General features: G+C 45.2%; 1 protein-coding gene across 7 annotated transcripts in view; it reads left to right on the forward strand.

Annotated features, from left to right (window-relative positions):
• The first annotated feature begins 19 nt into the window (after window positions 1-19).
• B4GALT4 (beta-1,4-galactosyltransferase 4) overlaps window positions 20-18829 on the forward strand; it is a 42006-nt gene continuing 23196 nt past the window's right edge. For 2 of the 7 annotated variants that reach the window (XM_075512573.1, XM_075512614.1), the window contains exon 1: window positions 508-633. Coding sequence is in view for 1 of the 7 variants with exons in the window: in XM_075512623.1 (XP_075368738.1) it covers window positions 185-281 (97 nt within the window). In the remaining 6 variants the exon portion in view is untranslated. Of the gene's footprint in view, window positions 282-507; window positions 638-862; window positions 1065-1153; window positions 1173-18829 lie in introns of those variants that run through there. The other 5 variants (XM_075512587.1, XM_075512623.1, XM_075512578.1 and 2 more) reach the window with 5 other exon arrangements.

Here is an 18829-nt window from a genome sequence, read left to right on the forward strand (position 1 = left end):
GTGCTGAGCCGCCGGCACCATCTGACCTGTGCCGATAACGTTAGGCCTCCCGAGTTTGCTCTGAAATCCTAAAGCAAACAAGCGGATAAGGACCACTGCTCCCAGCCCCGCCGAAGTGCTGCCGTGGCGGAGGGGACAACGACCGCCACCACGGGGTCGCTCTACCCCTCCGGCGGGGGGCTCTATGGCGGGAGGCGGCCGCTCTATCCCCGCGCTCTATGGTTGGCGGCGGGGGCTGGGGTCGACGGCGGTGCCGCCGCGGTGCGGACCGCGGCCGGCAGGTAAGGGCCGGCCGCGGCCCGTCACCCCTTCCCCGTTCCCCTCGCGAAGGAAGGGCCCGCCTCCCCCACGCCCCGGCCCCACCGCCTCACCTCCATTCCATCCCTCGCCCGCCCCCCCGCCCCCCTCAGGCGCCGCGGCGGCGCGGTCCTCCGGCAGCCGTTGGGCGCGCGCGCCCCGCCCCCGGCACGCGGCGCTGGGCGGTGAGGGGAGGGGGCGTGCGCAGCAGGGCGCCTGCGCGCGGGGGCGGCTGTTGGCCGGGGGCGCGCGGGCGCGCCGGGAGCGCGCGGCGTGTCCCTGTGGCCCGGGGGGCGAGAGGCGTCCGGCCTGTGGGCGCCCTCAGGCGCGGGCCTCGTAAGTACGGGGGAGCGCGTAAAGCGGGGGAGCGCGGTGGGGAGCTGCCTGCCGTGAGGGCGGGCCTGCCTCCAGCCGCCGCGGGCGGAGAGAGGTGCGGCGGCGGCGGGAGTGGGAGTACGGTGAGGGAGCGGGGTGTCGGGAGTTGGTTGAATCGCGGAGGGAGGGGTAAAAAGGTGGAAATGAGTGGTGCGGATAACTAATTCCCGGACGGTGTTTCGGTTCTAAGTCCGTAGCGAAAGAGCGGAGGGGGTTTGCTTAATTGTGCCTCGTACTTTGAGCGTCTGGGACGTGGAGGAAACTTCGGCTCGCCTTCCGCAGCTCATCGCTTCTAGGCTGTCCCCTGCCTCTGCAGGGCGTCCCTCTGCAGTGATCCCTCACGAACATCAAAGGCAGGACTTGGGGACGTGATCCTGCAAGTACATAAACCGGTACATAATTTCATTGCAGTGTAGTGTCACTGATATAATTGGGAGCAGTTACATATCTAAAAGTTACGTACCAGGTGGAAGTATTTAACTGTGTTGGGCTCAGAGATGGTAAGTCAGGAGGATAGATGTAGTGCACTGGTGTTTTTATTTTAACTAAGCTTTTGAATGCTTTTGTGGTAAAGTAAATTCAGTACTTGGTGTTCTTTTCTCTGTTTCACACATGGAGAAACTGGAGCACAGGCAAGTGATGCTGTTCACTAAAATTTTCTCACTGCTGAGACATCTCCTTCACTCATTGCTTGAGATGTTATTTTGGAGGAGCCAGAACAGTGATCAGAGGGCTTGAGAGGAAACTTGCACAGGTTCGTGGGAGCACTCATTTTATGAAAATGCCCCAGGTGGGCTAGCAATGATGGAAATGTGTTTGTAGGAATTGAGGGAAAGCAATAAGAAATTTAGCAATTGAGGGAAACAATAAGAAATTTGTTACTTCAACTTTGGAAGGCTTGGGTTTTTCTTTTTCTCTCTGGTTTGAGTTGCCACGTTCTTCTTTTTTAAGTAATATGTAGGGAAAAAAAAAAGAAGTTGAGGGGTGCTTGATTTCTATTTTTTTTATTATATGATCCTAAACCTAAGTTGCCTGAATGAGTTTGGTGAATTTGGGTTTTGCTAGTTCAAAGGTGGTATGCCTGGAGATTTGAAGCCTGGCTTGATGCAAGAGTTCAGTTTAAAACCTGCTTGTTTAGGCAAATATGTAGTCCAAAAATCACCCAGCAGGTGTGCAACAGGGCTAGCTGTTTTTTGCTTCAGAGGCTGTTTTTTGTGTTGTGTATACATGTGTCCTGGTTTCAGCTGGGATAGAGTTAATTTTCTTCCTAGTAGCTGGTATAGTGCTGTGTTTTGGATTTAGTATGAGAATAATGTGATAATACACTGATGTTTTAGTTGTTGCTAAGCAGTGCTTACACCAGTCAAGGACTTTTCAGCTTCCTATACTCGGCCAGCGAGGAGGTGCACAAGAAGCTGGGAGGGGACACAGCTGGGACAGCTGACCCAAACTGGCCAAAGGGATATTCCATACCATATGATGTCATGCTCAGTATACAAACTCGGGGGAGTTGGCTGGGGGGCTGCTGCTCAGGGACTGACTGGGTGTCAGTCAGTGGGTGGTGAGTGGTTGCATCACTTGCTTTTCCTGGCTTTTGTTCCTCTTTCTCTTTGTTGTTTTCCTTTTCATTACAATTTATTATTGTTATTTTATTTCAATTATTAAACTGTTCTTATCTTAACCCATGATTTTTCTTACTTCTGCTCTTCTGATTCTCTCCTCCATCCCACTGGGGGAGGAGGGTGAGCGAGTGGTTGTGTGGTGCTTGGTGGCTGACTGGGTTTAAACCACGACAAAATGGGACTTGAAAATTTTGTAAAACAACAGGGGAGAGCTTCCATCACTCTTTTCTTTATAGTTTTTAACGTATTTAGGGGTTTTTATAAGTAATGTGTCTCTGTGCCTTTTTTCCTGTTGGAAGTGCTTTGGCATATGTACAAGTAACATGCCTTACAGCTATCATTGTCATCTTGGTGTCCTTAAATATTTTTTAGCGTATATGCGGTGCCGCTGCTGAGAGCAGCAAGTGGGTAATATTTATTTGTCAGGCAGTGAATTGTGGGATAAAGTTATCATGCATTATAACTCGGATAATCCTTTCAAACTGATACGATTATTCTAAATGTACGCAGTTATAAATAATAGCAAAATTTTTGGATCTTATGTTGCTGGGGCATGTGCAGCACTAATCTTGTGTCCCCCTCAGTCTTCAGTTCTGTAGCTGACAGAATAAAATTAGCTGCAAGAGTTCAGCAGTGAGACGGGGAGGGGTAATACCTGCACAATAATGAGAAGTGAAGGGTTGGAAAGGAGCCACTTTCCCCTACTCTGCTTCTGAGTTAAGTATCATCCCCCTCGACCTGCTCTCTTCTTCCTGGAAAGAGCTAGAGCCTGGCTGCTGCTTGGGTGAGGAGGAAGAGGAGGGTTGTAGAGGGACAGGAGCTCTTTAAGCCTGAGGGAGTAGAGGAGGTGGGGGGAAAAGAGATTAATAATTGAGTGGAGGAAGAGTGATACGCTGTCTCCCACTGCCTGAAACTTTACTGAGCTGCTTGTCCAAAAGGTTTAATAGTATCCTGATTCTTAGGGGATATGTTTTTGGAATTACTTCCACAAGCATTTGATTAAAATTGCTTGTTGTTATGTTGAACTAGATTTGTTGGAACAGTTTTGAATTCTGTCAAATGCTGTTCTAGGCCATAACACTTTCAAAGAATGTGAGTTAGAGCTCTTAAATCGTATGTTTGAAACTTTTCTCCTGCATAAAAATCCATCTGCAGGTTGGTTGAAAATTGGCCTAAGTGTAAAATGTGTTCTAATGTGGAAAAGGTCCTGTACATTTAATAGCTTAACAAAGTCATGCCATCTACACAGTTTCTTGATAGATGTCTTTGCAGAAGGCACTGACAATTTGTAATCCTTACTGAGATAAGGCTGCAAAAATAAAAAAAGTAAAATCTGTTCATGTTGAAGGAAGGCTTCCACTGGAATGTCTATGGTGCAGTTCTCATGCTGAAGTACCTCCGTGAGAAACAAATAATGGGATTCTATTCTTAGTTATGCATTCATAATACATGTACAACTATTAGTTTTCATTTTTTTTACAAACTTGTTCATAGATACTTGTAAACTGAAAATTATAAATGTGTTAAGTAGCCACAGGTCTATACTTCCTACCTCAACTTCTGCCCTGTATTGCTTTGGCTATCTGAGGTTGACACTTTGGTTTAAAAAATTCATTGTGAAGTACTTAAAGCTAAAATAAGAATGTTTTAATATAGTGTTTTTCTCAGATGTTATTTTTGTGCAGGAGAGAGGTGAGTGAGGAATTTGGCCAGAAATGTGTTGAGGGTGGTGTGGTTTTTGGTTTTTTTGTTGTTGTTTTTTTTTAAAGTGGAAAGGTCTCTGACATCTGGCATCCACTCCAGCAAGGCAGCAGCTGCCAGAAAAAGATAGGGTATTGCTGAGTTGAATCATGACCTTAACTTTCCGCTATACATGAGCAGCCTGTGTTCACAGAAATCTGTTTTACCATGTGCTTTTTTTCAGGATATTCCACTGACCTTGGGGGGTAGGAGTTTTTAAATTGTGCTGTATCTTTTTAAAATATACTTCTGTGGTAAGCAGTTAGGTCATTACAGGGTGTGCTAGTAGTGTTTGTTGTATGCCTTGTTCTGTCTCTTTGACTGCACTCAGTCTGACAGTGTTGTGTCTTTTACAGCGAGGTCAGTGGCTCAGCTGTAGTTGTGTAACAAGAGAGGCCATTCATAAATGTGTTTCTTGGCCTGGAGATGTTAGATTGCATTTCCTAGCATAAAATCAGAGTTCATTACAGCTTTTACTTTCCTAAGATGTACTGGAGTACAGCTTAATTGGCCTGTGCTTGATAGTGATGTTGGGCCATTTGCAGTGAAGGCTCTGTACTTGCTTAGTAAAGAAAGCATAAGCTTTTCCTTTGGTAATCTAAGAAATCTTAATGTAATGTTTTAGGTGCTGAGTATTTGCCAAGGGTTGGGCCTCTGTTTTATAAGTGAAACGTGACTATATAAAATGTCTGCTGCTTGCTGACATTTCCAAATTGTCTGGAAATGTTAAAAGTAGCTGTATATCCGCTACCTGAGATAGACATAACGCACTGGAACAAGAGTAATGCTAAAGTTGAGATTCCTCTAGGGCCCTGTATTAAGTGAAAATGTCAGCTGAAATTTCTTCTGCATTGGTGAAATTGTTGCCTCAAGTTTGTCTACCTGAAGATAGATTTGCATAGCTGTGGCAGAATAGTTATGCCATGTAGCAATGACTGTCTAGATGAACAGATAGAAAGTGTCAGTTGGTTAATCTGAGGTGGTAGAAGTGTGTAGTTACTATTCTGGATGTCAGTAGAGGACAGTGAAGCTCACAGGTATGTGCTGTGGCTGGAGCTACAGGCTGGAGAGGACTCTCACCTGGGTGTACTAGTAGTCAGAAAATGACACGCATTCGGAGTAAATAGATATGAGTAATCCTTAAGAAGCCATACATCTCAAGCAATGCTCTGGGTCTCTTAAACCACTTTTAAGTCAGTATTTCACTTACTTCAGCAAATGAAATGCTGTATTGGGTGTAGGTAGCAGGGTGCTGGCAGCAGGGGTGGTAGTGCAGGGGTGGGCTCTGTGAGGAGAGTCCACGTGCTGCTCCTGTGCTGAAGACAGCCAGCTCTAGCCAATGCCAAAGTGGACCCACTGCTGGCCAAGGCTGAGCCCACCAGCCAAGCTGGTGATGCCTAGGGGAAAATGTATTTCAAGAAAGAGCAAAATTCTGTGCAGCAGCTCTGAGGGGAGGGGAAACCCAGCCAAAAAAAAGTGAGGAACAGCTCTGCGAACACCAAGATCAGAGAAGGAGGCACTCCTGGTGCGGAGCAGATACCTACCCTGTAGCCCATGGAGGACCCCATGCTGCAGCAGATGGACATGCCCTGAAGGAAGCTGCAGCTGGTGGGGAGCCCATGCTGGAGCAGGCTCCTCGTGGGGACTCCAGCCTGTGGAGAGGAGCCTGCGCAGGAGCAGATATTCTGGCAGGAGCTGTGGCCCATGGAAGGGACCCATGCTGGAGCAGTTAATGAAGGGCTGTACCCTGTGGGAAGGACCCACACTGGAGCAGGGGAAAAATGTGAAGAGGAAGGAGTGGCAGAGAGGACCTGTTATGGACTGACCCCCATTCCCCATCCCCCTGCACTGTTGAGGGGTGGGGAGTAGAGGAGGTGGGAATGAAGGAGTGAAGCTGAGCCTGGGAAGGAGTGGAGGGAAAGTGTTGTAGTCTTTGTCTCTCATCATCCTACTCTATTTTTAATTGGCAATAAATTAATTTTCCCCAAGTCGAGTCTATCTTGCCTGTGACAGTAACTGACAAGTGGTCTCCTTGTCTTTATCTCAACCCATGAGCTTTTTCATCTTATTGTCTCCCTTTGTCCTGTTGGGGAGGGGGGAAGTGAAGGAGTGTCTGGGTGGGTGTCTGGCAGCCAGAAAATCAGTGACACACATTCAGAGGACAATGGACTTCACGCATACCAGTGCTCAGGGACTGCTTCTTTGTCCAGTACATTCACTGTGGAGCAAGTTGTTCAGCTCTTTGATCATAAACCAAAGCAGGTTGGAACACAGGAATAGCACTCCTTGTTTGGGGTAACATTGGATGGAAGAACAATGGTGTCCCTGTTAGGGATAGGTGAGATACTGAGACGCTCCTATTTCCTTCTCTGTCCTACATGTCAGAGTTAAAGATGTATGGAGAGTCCTCTTTCAGTGCTTTTCTACTATGATGTTCCTTTTGTATGAAATGGATTTATTGCATTTGCCTGCCAAGCCTTTCCTCATTTTCATCTGTTGCAGTCACTTCTTTCATGATCTCCACAAGCATGGAGACAATAAGTTATGTAAGCTAAATATCTAGGTTATTTCCTGGTGTGTTATGTATTCTTTTTCTGTAATTCAGGGAGTTGGAGCTGCCAGTTCTTTTGTATTCACTATCAAGCAGTTACCAAATAATAAATAGAAAGGAAAGAGTGTGGAGCCAGCATATCTGTTTATATTCTCCACACAACTGGAATGTTTTAGCTGGCAGTGGTTGTTATTCTAATCAGGCCCCACAAATGCACCTTGGTCTGTTTCTGGAATGTGTTGATCATAACTTCCTTCTTCAAGTGATAGAGGGGCCAACAAGGAGAGGTGCTATGCTGGACCTGTTCTCACCAGCAAGGAGGGGCTGATGGGGAATGTGAAGCTCAAGGGCAGCCTTGGCTGCAGTGACCATGAAATGGTGGAGTTCAAGATCATTAGGGCAGTGAGGAGGGCACACAGCAAGCTCACTACCCTGGACTTAGGAGAGCAGACTTTGGCTGCTTCAGGGATCTGTTTGGTAGAGTACCATGGGATAAAGCCCTGCAAGGAAGAGGGGCCCAAGAAAGCTGGTTAATATTCAAGGATCGCCTCCTCCAAGCTCAGGATCGATGCATCCCAACAAAGAGGAAGTCAGGCAAAAATACCAGGAGGCCTGTATGGATGAACAAGGAGCTCCTGGACAAACTGAAACACAAAAAGGAAGCCTACAGAGGGTGGAAACAAGGACAGGTAGCCTGGGAGGAATACAGGGAAATTGTCTGAGCAGCCAGGGATCAGGTTAGGAAAGCTAAAGCCCTAATAGAATTATATCTGGCCAGGGACATCAAGAGCAACAGAAAAGCTTCTATAGGTATGTTGGTGATAAAAGGAAGACTAGGGAAAAATGTGGGCCCTCTCCAGGAGGAAATGGGAGACCTGATTACCTGGGATATGGAGAAGGCTGAGGTACTCAACAACTTCTTTGCCTCAGTCTTCACTGGCAAGTGCTCAAGCCACACCGCCCAAGTCGCAGAAGGCAAAGGCAGGGACTGGGGTAAGGAAAGACTGCCCACTGTAGGAGAAGATAAGGTTTGAGACCATCTAAGGAACCTGAAGGTGCACAAGTCCATGGGACCTGAGGGAGCTGGCGGATGAAGTGGCTAAGCCGCTATCCATCATATTTGAGAAGTCATGGCAGGCCAGTGAAGTTCCCGCTGACTGGAAAAGGGGAAACATAACCCCCATTTTTAAAAAAGGGAAAAAAGATCCTGGGGAACTACAGGTCAGTCAGTCTCACCTCTGTGCCTGGCAAGATCATGGAGCAGATCCTCCTGGAAACTATGCTAAGGCACATGGAAAATAAGGAGGTGATTTGTGACAGCCAACATGGCTTCACTAAGGGCAAATCATTCCTGACAAATTTGGTGGCCTTCTACGATGGGGTTACAGCATTGGCAGATAAGGGAGGAGCAACTGATGTCATCTGTCTGGACTTCTGCAAAGCATTTGACCCTGTCCTGCATGACATCCTTGTCTCTAAATTGGAGAGACATGGATTTGACAGATGGAGCACTCGGTGCATAAGGAATTGGCTGGATGGTCGCACTCAGAGTTGCAGTGAAGGGCTCTGTGTCCAAGTGGAGACCAGTGATGAGTGGTGTTCCTCAGGGGTTGGTATTGGGACCGGTGCTGTTTAACATCTTTGGTGACATGGACAGTGGGATTGAGTGCCCCCTCGGCAAGTTTGCCGATGACACCAAGCTGTGTGGTGTGGTTGACACGTTGGAGGGAAGGGATGCCATCCAGAGGGACCTGGACAGGCTTGAGAGGTGGGCCTATGCGAACCTCATGAAGTTCAACAAGGCCAAGTGCAAGGTCCTGCACCTGGGTTGGGACAATCCCAAGCACAAATACAGGTTGGGTGAAGAATGGATTGAGAGCAGCCCTGAGGAGAAGGACTTGGGGATGTTGATGGATGAGAAGCTCAACATGACTCTGCAATGCTTGCTTGCAGCCCAGAAGGCCAACCATATCCTGGGTTGCATCAAAAGAAGCATGACCAGCAGGTCAAAGGAGGTGATTCTTCTCCTCTACTCTGCACTCATGAGACCCAACCTGGAGTACTGCATTCAGCTCTGGGGCCCCCAACATAAGAAGGACATGGACCTGTTGGAGTGAGTCCAGAGGAGGGCCACAAAGATGATTAGAAGGCTGGAGCACCTCTCCTATGAAGACAGGCTGAGAGAGTTGGGGTTGTTCAGCCTAGAGAAGAGAAGGCTCTGGGGAGACCTTATAGCAGCCTTCCAGTACCTAAAGGGGGCCTACAAGAAAGCTGGAGAGGAAGCTGTGTGCCGGACTGGACATGGGCCAGCACGGCTAACACTGTGGTGCTGCTGCCCTGGTAACCTCAAGACCCCCAGATGAGCAAGATGGCAGAGGCACCTCCATTGTTTCCATCCTGCTGATTCTGCAAGGTTGCTAGAGGAGTGTTATGGGGCAAAGTGGTGGAAAAAGCACCAGTGAGGGACAACCTTGTAATAATGTTACCTTTTGTGATGGGACTGGTTAGTACGCCAGGCTGGTTGAAAAGACCCTTGCATAAAGTACACGGTTCTGCCTGTGGTGTCACTGGCAAGGATGTGTGGGCGATAACGGAGAGCAGTGCCGTGGGAGCACCTGGACTTCTCCACAGGTATGGACAAGAGGGTGGGCAGCTTGATCTACGTAAGAAGAATGGCATCTCTAATATTAAAAATCTTCAAGTGGAGCAGATACCAAAAAGGCTCCAATAGAAATTGTGGTTTGCTTTTAGGAGCAAAGGCTTGAGCCTTTGTTTCTAATCGGATGGTTTGTTATAGTAATTATTTGTATGCAGTATTGCTTCTAGCACAGTGCTCTGCCGAGATATATGCCTGAGTGCCCCCATGCTGGTTCTGCTGTGCCAGGAGGAAAGGAGAGAGGCTGTCTGCCCTCTGGGGCTGGGACATGAGCTGAGGGAGGGGTGTGTGGGACAGCACTAGGGAGCCTCTTAGGGCTGGGGAAAAGTGAGATGTGTTGGCTTTTTTTTTTTTCCCTTCCAGTCATCCTGCGAGTTTTGAGCTGACTTTTTCCTGCAGCATGTGAGAGGTAACAGAGGTCTCTTTGTGGTGTGGTGTTTCCTGGATGAAAAGTGTCTGCTGCTTGCGTAGCGCGCTCTATACTTCTCAGAGTGACTGCTCGTCAGGAAGGAGGGATGTGGCAGCAGCAGTGAGTGGTTTAATGTGCTTGTTTCATTTGGCTTGAAATCCTGAGAAGTGGAAAGGTGTTTGAGGATTGGGTTTCTTTTGTTTGGTTTTTGTTTTTTTTTTTTTTTTTAAATAGCCCATGACTTCACTATTTCTCAGTGCAGTTGGTGTTTTTTTAATAGGAAGAGGTAATAGGATTATAAAAGTGTTGTATGAAAGAGGTGTTGAAAAGTATTAGCTTAATGCCCTATTAAAAAACTAATCTGCCTAAAAGAAGGAAATGCCTGTGAAAGGAGCAGGTTTAGACTCCTGTAAAACTTGAGGACTTGAACTGTCTTGCATAGAAAAGCTGATGCTGTACAGTGACCTTTCTACCTCATCAGTTGTAAAGAATTTAATTCTTTCTTGGGGGGTTTGATGAAGAAGATTGCTATACTGCTTCATGATAGTCCCAGAACTAACCTATTGCTGCTTTTGACTTTGGCCTAGATAAAATTCTAAGTAATAGTACAGAGCTGATAAATGCAGTCCCAAGGAACTCCTTCATGCTTCATTTCCTGCTTGAACTTATGAGGGTTTTTAAAGTTAGATTGAAGTGAATCATTTTTGCTGCTGAACCTGTTCTGCTGTCTGTGAATTTGTGTGTGAGCATGAGGAGGAGGCAGGGGCTTCTGGAAAATCCTGCATGATAGGAAACCTGTCCTATCATGTCAGGTGGAGTCAGAAAGTTAGTTTGTGTAAATTAAAAATTAATTTTCCATGCATCAAATGAAGGTATCTTTTTGGAGCTATTCTGCAGATGTTCCATACAGGGTGAATTATTTTAAATACAAATACATTAAAAATAAAATTTAACAGTGTAAGTAATCAGTGAGAATATACTTTCTGCCTAAATGTAACTTTTTTTGATAAGTAATTGTGTGACTCTAGGCTTTAACATAGTTATCATGATGACAATTTTTATCTAAAAACGTATAGGGAAAAATAAATGTTTGGGGAAAAAAATTACTTTTTATCAACTCCAGTTACATAACAAATTTTGTTTATAAGATTACTTTCCTTCACCAATATGTAGGTCAGGGCTACCAGTAATCCGTCTTCCTGCTGATATTGTCTTTCTCTACCTAGGAATTTTGCCTAGATGAAAAAGAACAGCCTTTAGGCTAGAATTTCAGGGTATCTCTGAGCTTGGTAATGCTAGTGGTTTCAATCAAGCTGCTAGGCAAATGCCCACTGCACACAGGTAGATTGACCCTGCAGCCCTTGCATGGGGAACCAGTTTGCACATATGTTGCTCACCTGCTCTGTGCTTGCACAGGCTGTTGGACTCCAGTGCATGTGTATTTCCGTTGGGGAAAACGGTGAATGAAAATGCATGGCTCTGATCTTTCTAGTTTGCTTAGGAAGAAGTCTTGTCCATACTGAAACCTTGCTTGCTACTTTGGGCTGCCTGGATGGAGAGCAAGTTAGGGCTTCATGTTCATGCCAACAGGCTCAAGTATTGGAACTGAAACCCCCTGTTTGCGGGGTGAGTCATGTAGCACTGCATTTTTGATCGGTTCCTACAGATAGGCTATTCTGAACAGTGCTAGGAACCTTGCAGCAAGTAAGCAGGGTTTGGCATATGTTTCAAAAACATAGCAGGCTACAGAACTTGAGTTGCCAGACAAGCTGCAGAGCACAGGGACAGTTATCAGTACCGATATGATGTTGGGGGACGCAGATCATGCAGTATTTATGTGCCTCTGTATGATCATGGATATATTTAGAATTGTGTTTGTAGTGTCTGTCTAGATATGAATATGTCTACATATAGATGGAGACCTTTCTCATTTTTCATTGATTTTGGAATTCTGGCTGATGTCGTATTTGGATAACTATGTTTTTTCTGTTTAATTTTTTTCATGGATTTTGAAATGGGTACCGTGGTGTTTTTAACCTTGTGGCCTGAAGTGCTATGCCCTTATAGTCAGCTGTAACTTTCTAAACTAGGTTTGGTTATGCTTCACTGAGAATTTGTTTCACAAGAAGAGTTGCACTTCATGTTCCTATGAAAGTTTCTTGGTACCTTTGGTGAAGGTCAGATCTAGCTAGAGTCAGGTTTGAGTGCTATGAGAAGAGTTTAGTTGCGCCACAGACATTTTCCCACCCATATTTGAGGGATAGTCACCCTGAGTTACAAAGTATAAAAGAAGGAAGAACCGTACTTCCAGCATCTTGGGAATTATTGTTTGTAGCAAGATTTGTTTAGTATTGAATTTTTGATGGAATTATTGTTAGCACATGTTTTAATGTCTGACTGGGTGGTCTTCTTTCACCCCCCCAACCAATATATTAGCCATGATTTAGGGATATCAAAGATGACAAGAAGGGCTTCCATAAGTACATACATAACAAAAGGAAGACAAGGGAAAATGTGGGCCCATCAGTCAATGGGATGGGGGACTTGGTTATGCAGGACATGGAAAAGGCTGAGCTACTGAATGCCTTCTTTGCCTCAGTCTTTACTAGCAAGACTGGGATTCAGGAATTCCAGGTCCCAGAGACCAGGAGGAAAGGCTGGAGCAAGGAAGGTGTACCCTTGGTGGAAGACGATTACTTAAGAGGTCAGGGAACACTTAAGCAAACTGGGCATACATAGGTCCATGGGCCATGATAGGATGCACCCATGAGTGCTGAGGGAGTTGGCTGATGTCATTGCCAGGCCACTCTTGATAATCTTTGATCGATCATAGCAACTGAGAGAAGCGCCCAAAGACTGGAGGAAAGCAAATGTCACTACTGTCTTCAGGAAGGGCAAGAAGTACGACCCAGGGAACTATAGGCTGGTCAGCCTCACCTCGATCCCTTGGAAGGTGGTGGAGCAGCTAACCATTTCCAGGCATATGAAGGACAAGAAAATTATCAAGAGTATTCAGCGTGGATTCACCAAGGGGAAGTCATGCTTGACCAACTTGACAACCTTCTACAATGAAATGACTGGCCTGGTAGATGAGGGGAGAGCACTGGGTATTGCCTGCCTGGACTTCAGGAAGGCCTTTGACACTGTCGCCCATAAGATCCTCATAGAGAAGCTGTTGATGTATGGGCTGGATAAGCAGACAGTGAAGTGGATTGAAAACCAGCTGAACAGCTGGGCCTAGAGGCAGCATGAAGTCTAGTTGGAGGTCACTAACTAGTGGTGTACTCCAGGGGTCCATACGAGGTCCAGTCCTGTTTAACATCTTCATTAATGATCTAGATGATGGGGCAGAGTGTGCCCTCACCAAGTTTGCAGACTACACCAAATTGTGAAGAGTGACAGATACACCAGAGGGTTGTGCTGCCATCCAGAGGGAGGAACAACCCCATGCACCGTTACATGCTGGGGACCACCCAGCTGGAGAGCAGCTTGGCAGAAAAGGACCGAGGGTTGGTGGCACCAAGCTGAATGTGAGCCAGCAATGTGCCCTTGCGGCAAAGGCAGCACGTAGTATCCTGGGCTACATAAGGCAAAGTATTGCTAGCAGGTCAAGGGAGGTGATCCTTCCCTTCTACTCAGCACTGGTGAGGCCACAGCTGGAGTCCTATGTCCATTTCTGGTCTCCCCAGTACAAGAGAGACATGGACATACTGAAAAGAGCCCAACGAAGGGCCATGAAGATGATGAAGAGACTAAAGCATCTCTCCTATGAGGAAAGGCTGAGAGAGCTGGGACTGTTCAGCCTGGAGAGGAGAAGGCTCAGGGAGGAACTTCCCAATGTGTATAAATACCTGAAGGGAGGGCGCAAAGAAGATGGAGCCAGACTCTCCTCAGTGGTGCCCAGTAACAGGACCAGAAGCAATAGGCACAACTGAAATGCAGGAGGTTCCATCTGAACATCAGGAAACACTTTACTGTGAGGGTCACTGAGCCCTGGCATAGGTTGATTAGGGAGGCTGGGGAGTCTCCGTCTTTGGGGATATCCAGAAGGCGTCTGGACATGGTCCTGGGCAGCTGGCTCTAGGTGGCCCTGCTTGAGCAGGGGCATTGGACCAGATGACCTCTAGAGGTCCCTTCCAACCTCAACCATCCTGTGACTGTGATTTGTGTATCCTCAACCTGTACTGAATTGGTAAGGGTTTAATTTTATCTAATTGGAAGTTACAAAGTGCAAAGCATCTGCTCCATTATTTCATGTGAATTGCAGAATGACTGTTGGGCTTTATTAAGGCTGGAGTAGATTCTGCATGACTATTCTAGTCAGTATTTTATTAAGTCTATTCCATTAATAATGATTTTATGGATGTGTTACAACTCCGGCTTTTATACTACTTTTCCAAGTGTGGCTTTTTAACAGCAGGCCCTAGGCCTAACCCCCCCCCAACAATGCCCAAACTCTGGTGTTCTTGACTCTGGGTTACCTGCCTGACTTAGCAACCCAGGTATTTTAAGCTTGCTGGTGAAAGATCACTTTTTCAAATGAAGAGTCCTTAGTGTGAAATAGTAAAGCAACATCCTCCAGAGGGGCAATGATCAAGTTTTCCAGTTACTGTCCTTTTAAGTTCACGAGTCCTCCATCTTTGGTGGGAGTCATAAAAGTGCCAGCTCTTCACTGTGTTTCTCAGTTGCCTTCATTCATAAGGGTGTAGTTCTTTATTGTTTGTTAGTAGAATCAGACATGCCTTTCTGTGCACATGCCATTCTTGTGTCTCGGGGAAAAAAAAAGTAATACCTTTTAACCTATGAAGAAGTAATGTAAGGTAAACTGATGGGTAAACTGATTTGTGTATGTTTTTCCATTTAAAATACCCAAAATATCTCCATGCTTTCCACATGTTGAAATACGTACTATATTCTCCATAGAAAACATCAAAATACCAAGCTGCAAGTTTTTGAAATGCAAATTATGCTCTTCTGTGTGTGTTGTGATGAGTTGAAAGTGACTAATTGTTGTGATCATGCATGCATATTTATGCTGCTCTGTTGAAGTGCTCAAGTGTATTTTAAGCAAGAGCAACATTCTGTCTCTGCCATAGAACTCAGTGAAGATGTAGTTTTAGTTATGTGAAATAGTTCACACTGGCAGTAGTATGCTCTGCATATTTGTCAGAGGCAAGTACTGTGAACTTTTAGTAACATCTGCTTATAAAGGAATCTGGCAAAGCTGACAAAGGAAATTGGTAGGTGTGAGATTTCACCTAACTGAATAGGAGGGGAGGAGGGTAGAAATAAGGTTGGTGCAGTAAGTTCAGAGTTTATGTTCACCATTTAACATCCTTGTACCTTAGCAATATTATACCTGTGTGCTCCTCCTGATATTTAAAAAAAAAAAGTATTTCAGAAGCTTGCTCTCCTGACTAATACTGTTGACTGTTTCCTGATGTTTCATTATGTCTTTTTCCATGGACAGTCCATTTTTAATATTTTATTTGTGGGGAAAAAAAGGATTTCTTGGGGTGTGTCCTGGTTTTGGCTGGGATAGAGTTAATTTTCTTCCTAGTAGCTGGTATAGTGCTGTGTTTTGGATTTAGCATGAGAATAATATTGATAACACACCGATGTTTTTAGTTGTTGCTAAGGGGTGTTTGTACTAAGTCACTAAGTTTGTTCTAAGGACTTTTCAGCTTCTCATGCTCTACCAACTGAGAAGGCTGGAGATGCTCAAGAAGCTGGGAGGGAGCATAGCTGGGACAGCTGACCCAAACTGACCAAAGGGCTATTCCATATCTTGTGGCGCCATGCTAAGCATATAAACTGGGGGGAGTTGGCTGGGGAACAGGGATAGCTGTCTGGGGACAGGCTGGGCATCACTCAGCAGGTGGTGAGTGGTTGCATCACTTGTTTTTCCTGGGTTTTGTCCCTCTCTCTCTTTTTGTTTTCATTACAATTTTTAAATTATTATTATTTTATTTCAGTTATTAAACTGTTCTTATCTCAGCCATTAAACTGTTCTTATCTCAGCCTATAGGTTTTCTTACTTTTGCTCTTCAGATTCTCTCCCCCGTTCCACCGGGGAGTAAGGGGGAGGGTGAGCGAGTGGCTGTGTGGTGTTTGGTTGCCAACTGGGGTTAAACCACATCCTTTTTTGGCACCCAACGTGGGACTTGAAGGGTTCGAGGAGATAACAGATTAACCAGAGCGTATTAAGGAATTTAGATCTGTTAATAGTTGCGGACCACAATATTGATTCATCTGTTCTTGATATTGGCTTACCTGGTCTGCACCATGCTCATTTTTTTGCTGTACATGTTCAAGATCGGTGTTGGTTTTTGCAGTTTGCTGTGCTCTGCAGTGCTTAGTGATGTTTTGCCTGGGAGATTTGTTATTAAAACACTGGCCTTGAGCTTAAGGGGGGGGGGACAGCCCATTTACACTAGTCTGCGCATCAGAGGTAAGCAGCTCTCTTAACTTTTTTCAAGAATGCAGTCCACTTTGATAAAGTAGGAGGCTATGAATTTAATAAATTGATTTTTATCAAACACCTGTTGTTAGTAATTCCCTACATGTTAATTTCAGTATCTCAACTTTATGTTGTCCTTTTCAGTTCCAGGTTAATCTGGAACACATTTGGGTTAGGTGGTGGAGAAGGAAATTCTGTCCTCATGCTGAACACTGCACAGTAACTGAGAGGTTATGAAAGGCAGCAATTTAGATTATTCCATAGAAACTTGCAAGTAGAGTTTAGATGAGCAAATTATAAGGTCTTTGATTTAATAATTACAGACTAATATTACCCATGGGGTCCACAGTGTTTACTGTTCTCAGATGGTTCATATAGCTTATCACTGATTTCCTGTACACAACTATTGCAGAGCATAAACTGACGGGGGGTGGTGGACATGTTCTCTTTTATTTGAATCCCTGTTGTTTTGGTGATGATACACAGTGGGATAATAGGATAAAGCATTTTGGACCATTATTTCCTCAGGTGCTGCAGTTGTGAATCGGAGTCCTAAGCAACCGAGCTGAAATTTGAACAAAGCTGTGGTTCAGAATCACTTCTGTCCTGCAAAAGTCTTTCCCTGGTATGACAGCTAACTAGGAAGTAATGCTGGGCTGAAAGGCACACACTGATGTTTCAGGTAGCAATAGTGAAAAACAGACGTTACCCTGTTTACTGCTCATTAGTTGAGCTAAAAACTGGAACTACTTAACTCAAAGGGTATCAATATGATATTTCTGCTGTCACCTCTTAGGGCACCATGGCTGCTTAATTTATATTATTATGGTATGTCTGCCAGCAAGACTCAGCAAAATGTAAGAAGTAAAATTCATTACTGAAACAAAATATATTCATTGAAAATATCAGCATTTTTGTCTTCCCTTCCATTCATGTAGTTTTCCCATTTAATTGCCTTCTACTTACTTGTATTTTCCTGTTTAGTTAGGGGGCTTTTCCTCCACACCTGTTGCAGAGACTGATTGAATGGAGACTCTAGAAACATGGGGAGATTTTTAACTGGGTTTAATCCATTTTCTGCTTGAGTCCACTTGAAACTTTTTGATTAATTTTTCTTAACTCTAAAACAGTGGTTACTCTCATCTGTTTTCCTGGGCAAACTGGACTGTCCTGTTTGCTGGAAAGTGAATCCCCCCTGCCCCTGTGCTTTTTGTTTCTCTCCTTAATTGAGATTTTCCTCTTCCCTTTTTTCCTGTTGCTTTTTGACATCCTAGTCCCCTTGCCCCCATTTGCCCGCATTCCCAGTAGTGTGTTTTGTATATTGTTTCAGTACTTCAGCTATAGCCTACAGCTGTTATGAGGAAAAGCAGAATAAAGACTGTCAGAATAAATAGTATTGGTTACTGACAGCAGCTGCAGGAGTAATTTAAAAAAAAAAGTGGTTAAAACAAACTAGTATTTGGGGCTTTGTCGCGGATGGAGTGAGCGTGCACTTCACTTGTAAGAGAGAAGTAAAAATATAGTTTATTGATTCAGAATAGGGAGTTAACAAAGTTCAATGTGACAGTGTTTTAACAAGAGTCGATGGCGAGGTACACTTGATTATTTACTGCCTAGAGACAGGGTCAGACAAAACTGTCAGGGAGACCCTCCTGTTGAGTCATGAGGTTTGGAAAAGGACCCCCTTGCTTTCTAAACTCCTTCTCAGAGAGGAGTCTAGGTGCGGCTAGATCCAGTCCTAGTCCCAGACTTGGTCAAGGGTTTATGTCTAAAGGATTATATATGCGCAATCAATCCTTTATATCACTTAGCTAAGGTTTCAAAGTTTAGCATGCTATTAGTCACTTACCGAGGATCTCTCAACCTCGGGGAGTAACCTTGAGAGGCGTCCCTGCTCAAGGGGAGATCCTGGCGTGCAGCCCGCTGCCGTGCAGGAGAGCTCAAAGGGCTCTTGGGCTGCTCACTATTTATGGGGGATAAGATGATTGACTCATAGTCGTATTTGCATGCCGACCACAGGTTTTAGTTTCTTGGGTGGGTGCACAACACAATAGCCCTAGGCACAACACAATGGCACAACACGATAGCCCAACACATGCTATTGTTGGGCTAATAGCCCAACCCTTAGGCTATTGTGTTGTTATGTGTCTCCTGAATCCACTTTGAGCCGTTGGTGACCAGATGCATCCATTACAATCACCACTGATGATTATCACCTAAGCAGGGTTGCAGGAGATAAAGGTCGGGGGCGGGGGAAGCACACCTTCACAGGCTTATGGAGATTCTGATCTTGCAGGACCCTAGAGATAGTGATTGTTTGTAGTTTGTCTTAATATGGAAAACAGTGGAGTGAGGGGTCCATTTCAACCTCTGGTTTTAAAATACACAGAACCACCATACTCTTTAAAAGGTGATGAAGCTTTTGTAAAACAGATCTGTTAGATCTTCCCCTTGAGGGGTGTGGAAGCTGGAGAATCCCCCTCCATCACTGCCATCTCCGTCATCTCTCTGGATTAATGAATTCTGTTCTGAATACCACCAAGGCTGTGTTAGGACAGTTGTTCACAAAACCCAGAACCAGTAGGAAGGTTAGCAGGTCAAAAGAAGATTTGTGTATAGCACTTTTTTTTTTTTTTTGGGGGGGGGGTGGGAATAAAGGGGGACAAATCCTTGCTGTTCTTGCATTGATCTCCAGGCTTTGGGATATCTATGGGACTGT

The sequence above is a fragment of the Mycteria americana genome, chromosome 1 (genome assembly GCF_035582795.1).
Source record: "Mycteria americana isolate JAX WOST 10 ecotype Jacksonville Zoo and Gardens chromosome 1, USCA_MyAme_1.0, whole genome shotgun sequence".
Lineage (NCBI taxonomy): Eukaryota > Metazoa > Chordata > Aves > Ciconiiformes > Ciconiidae > Mycteria > Mycteria americana.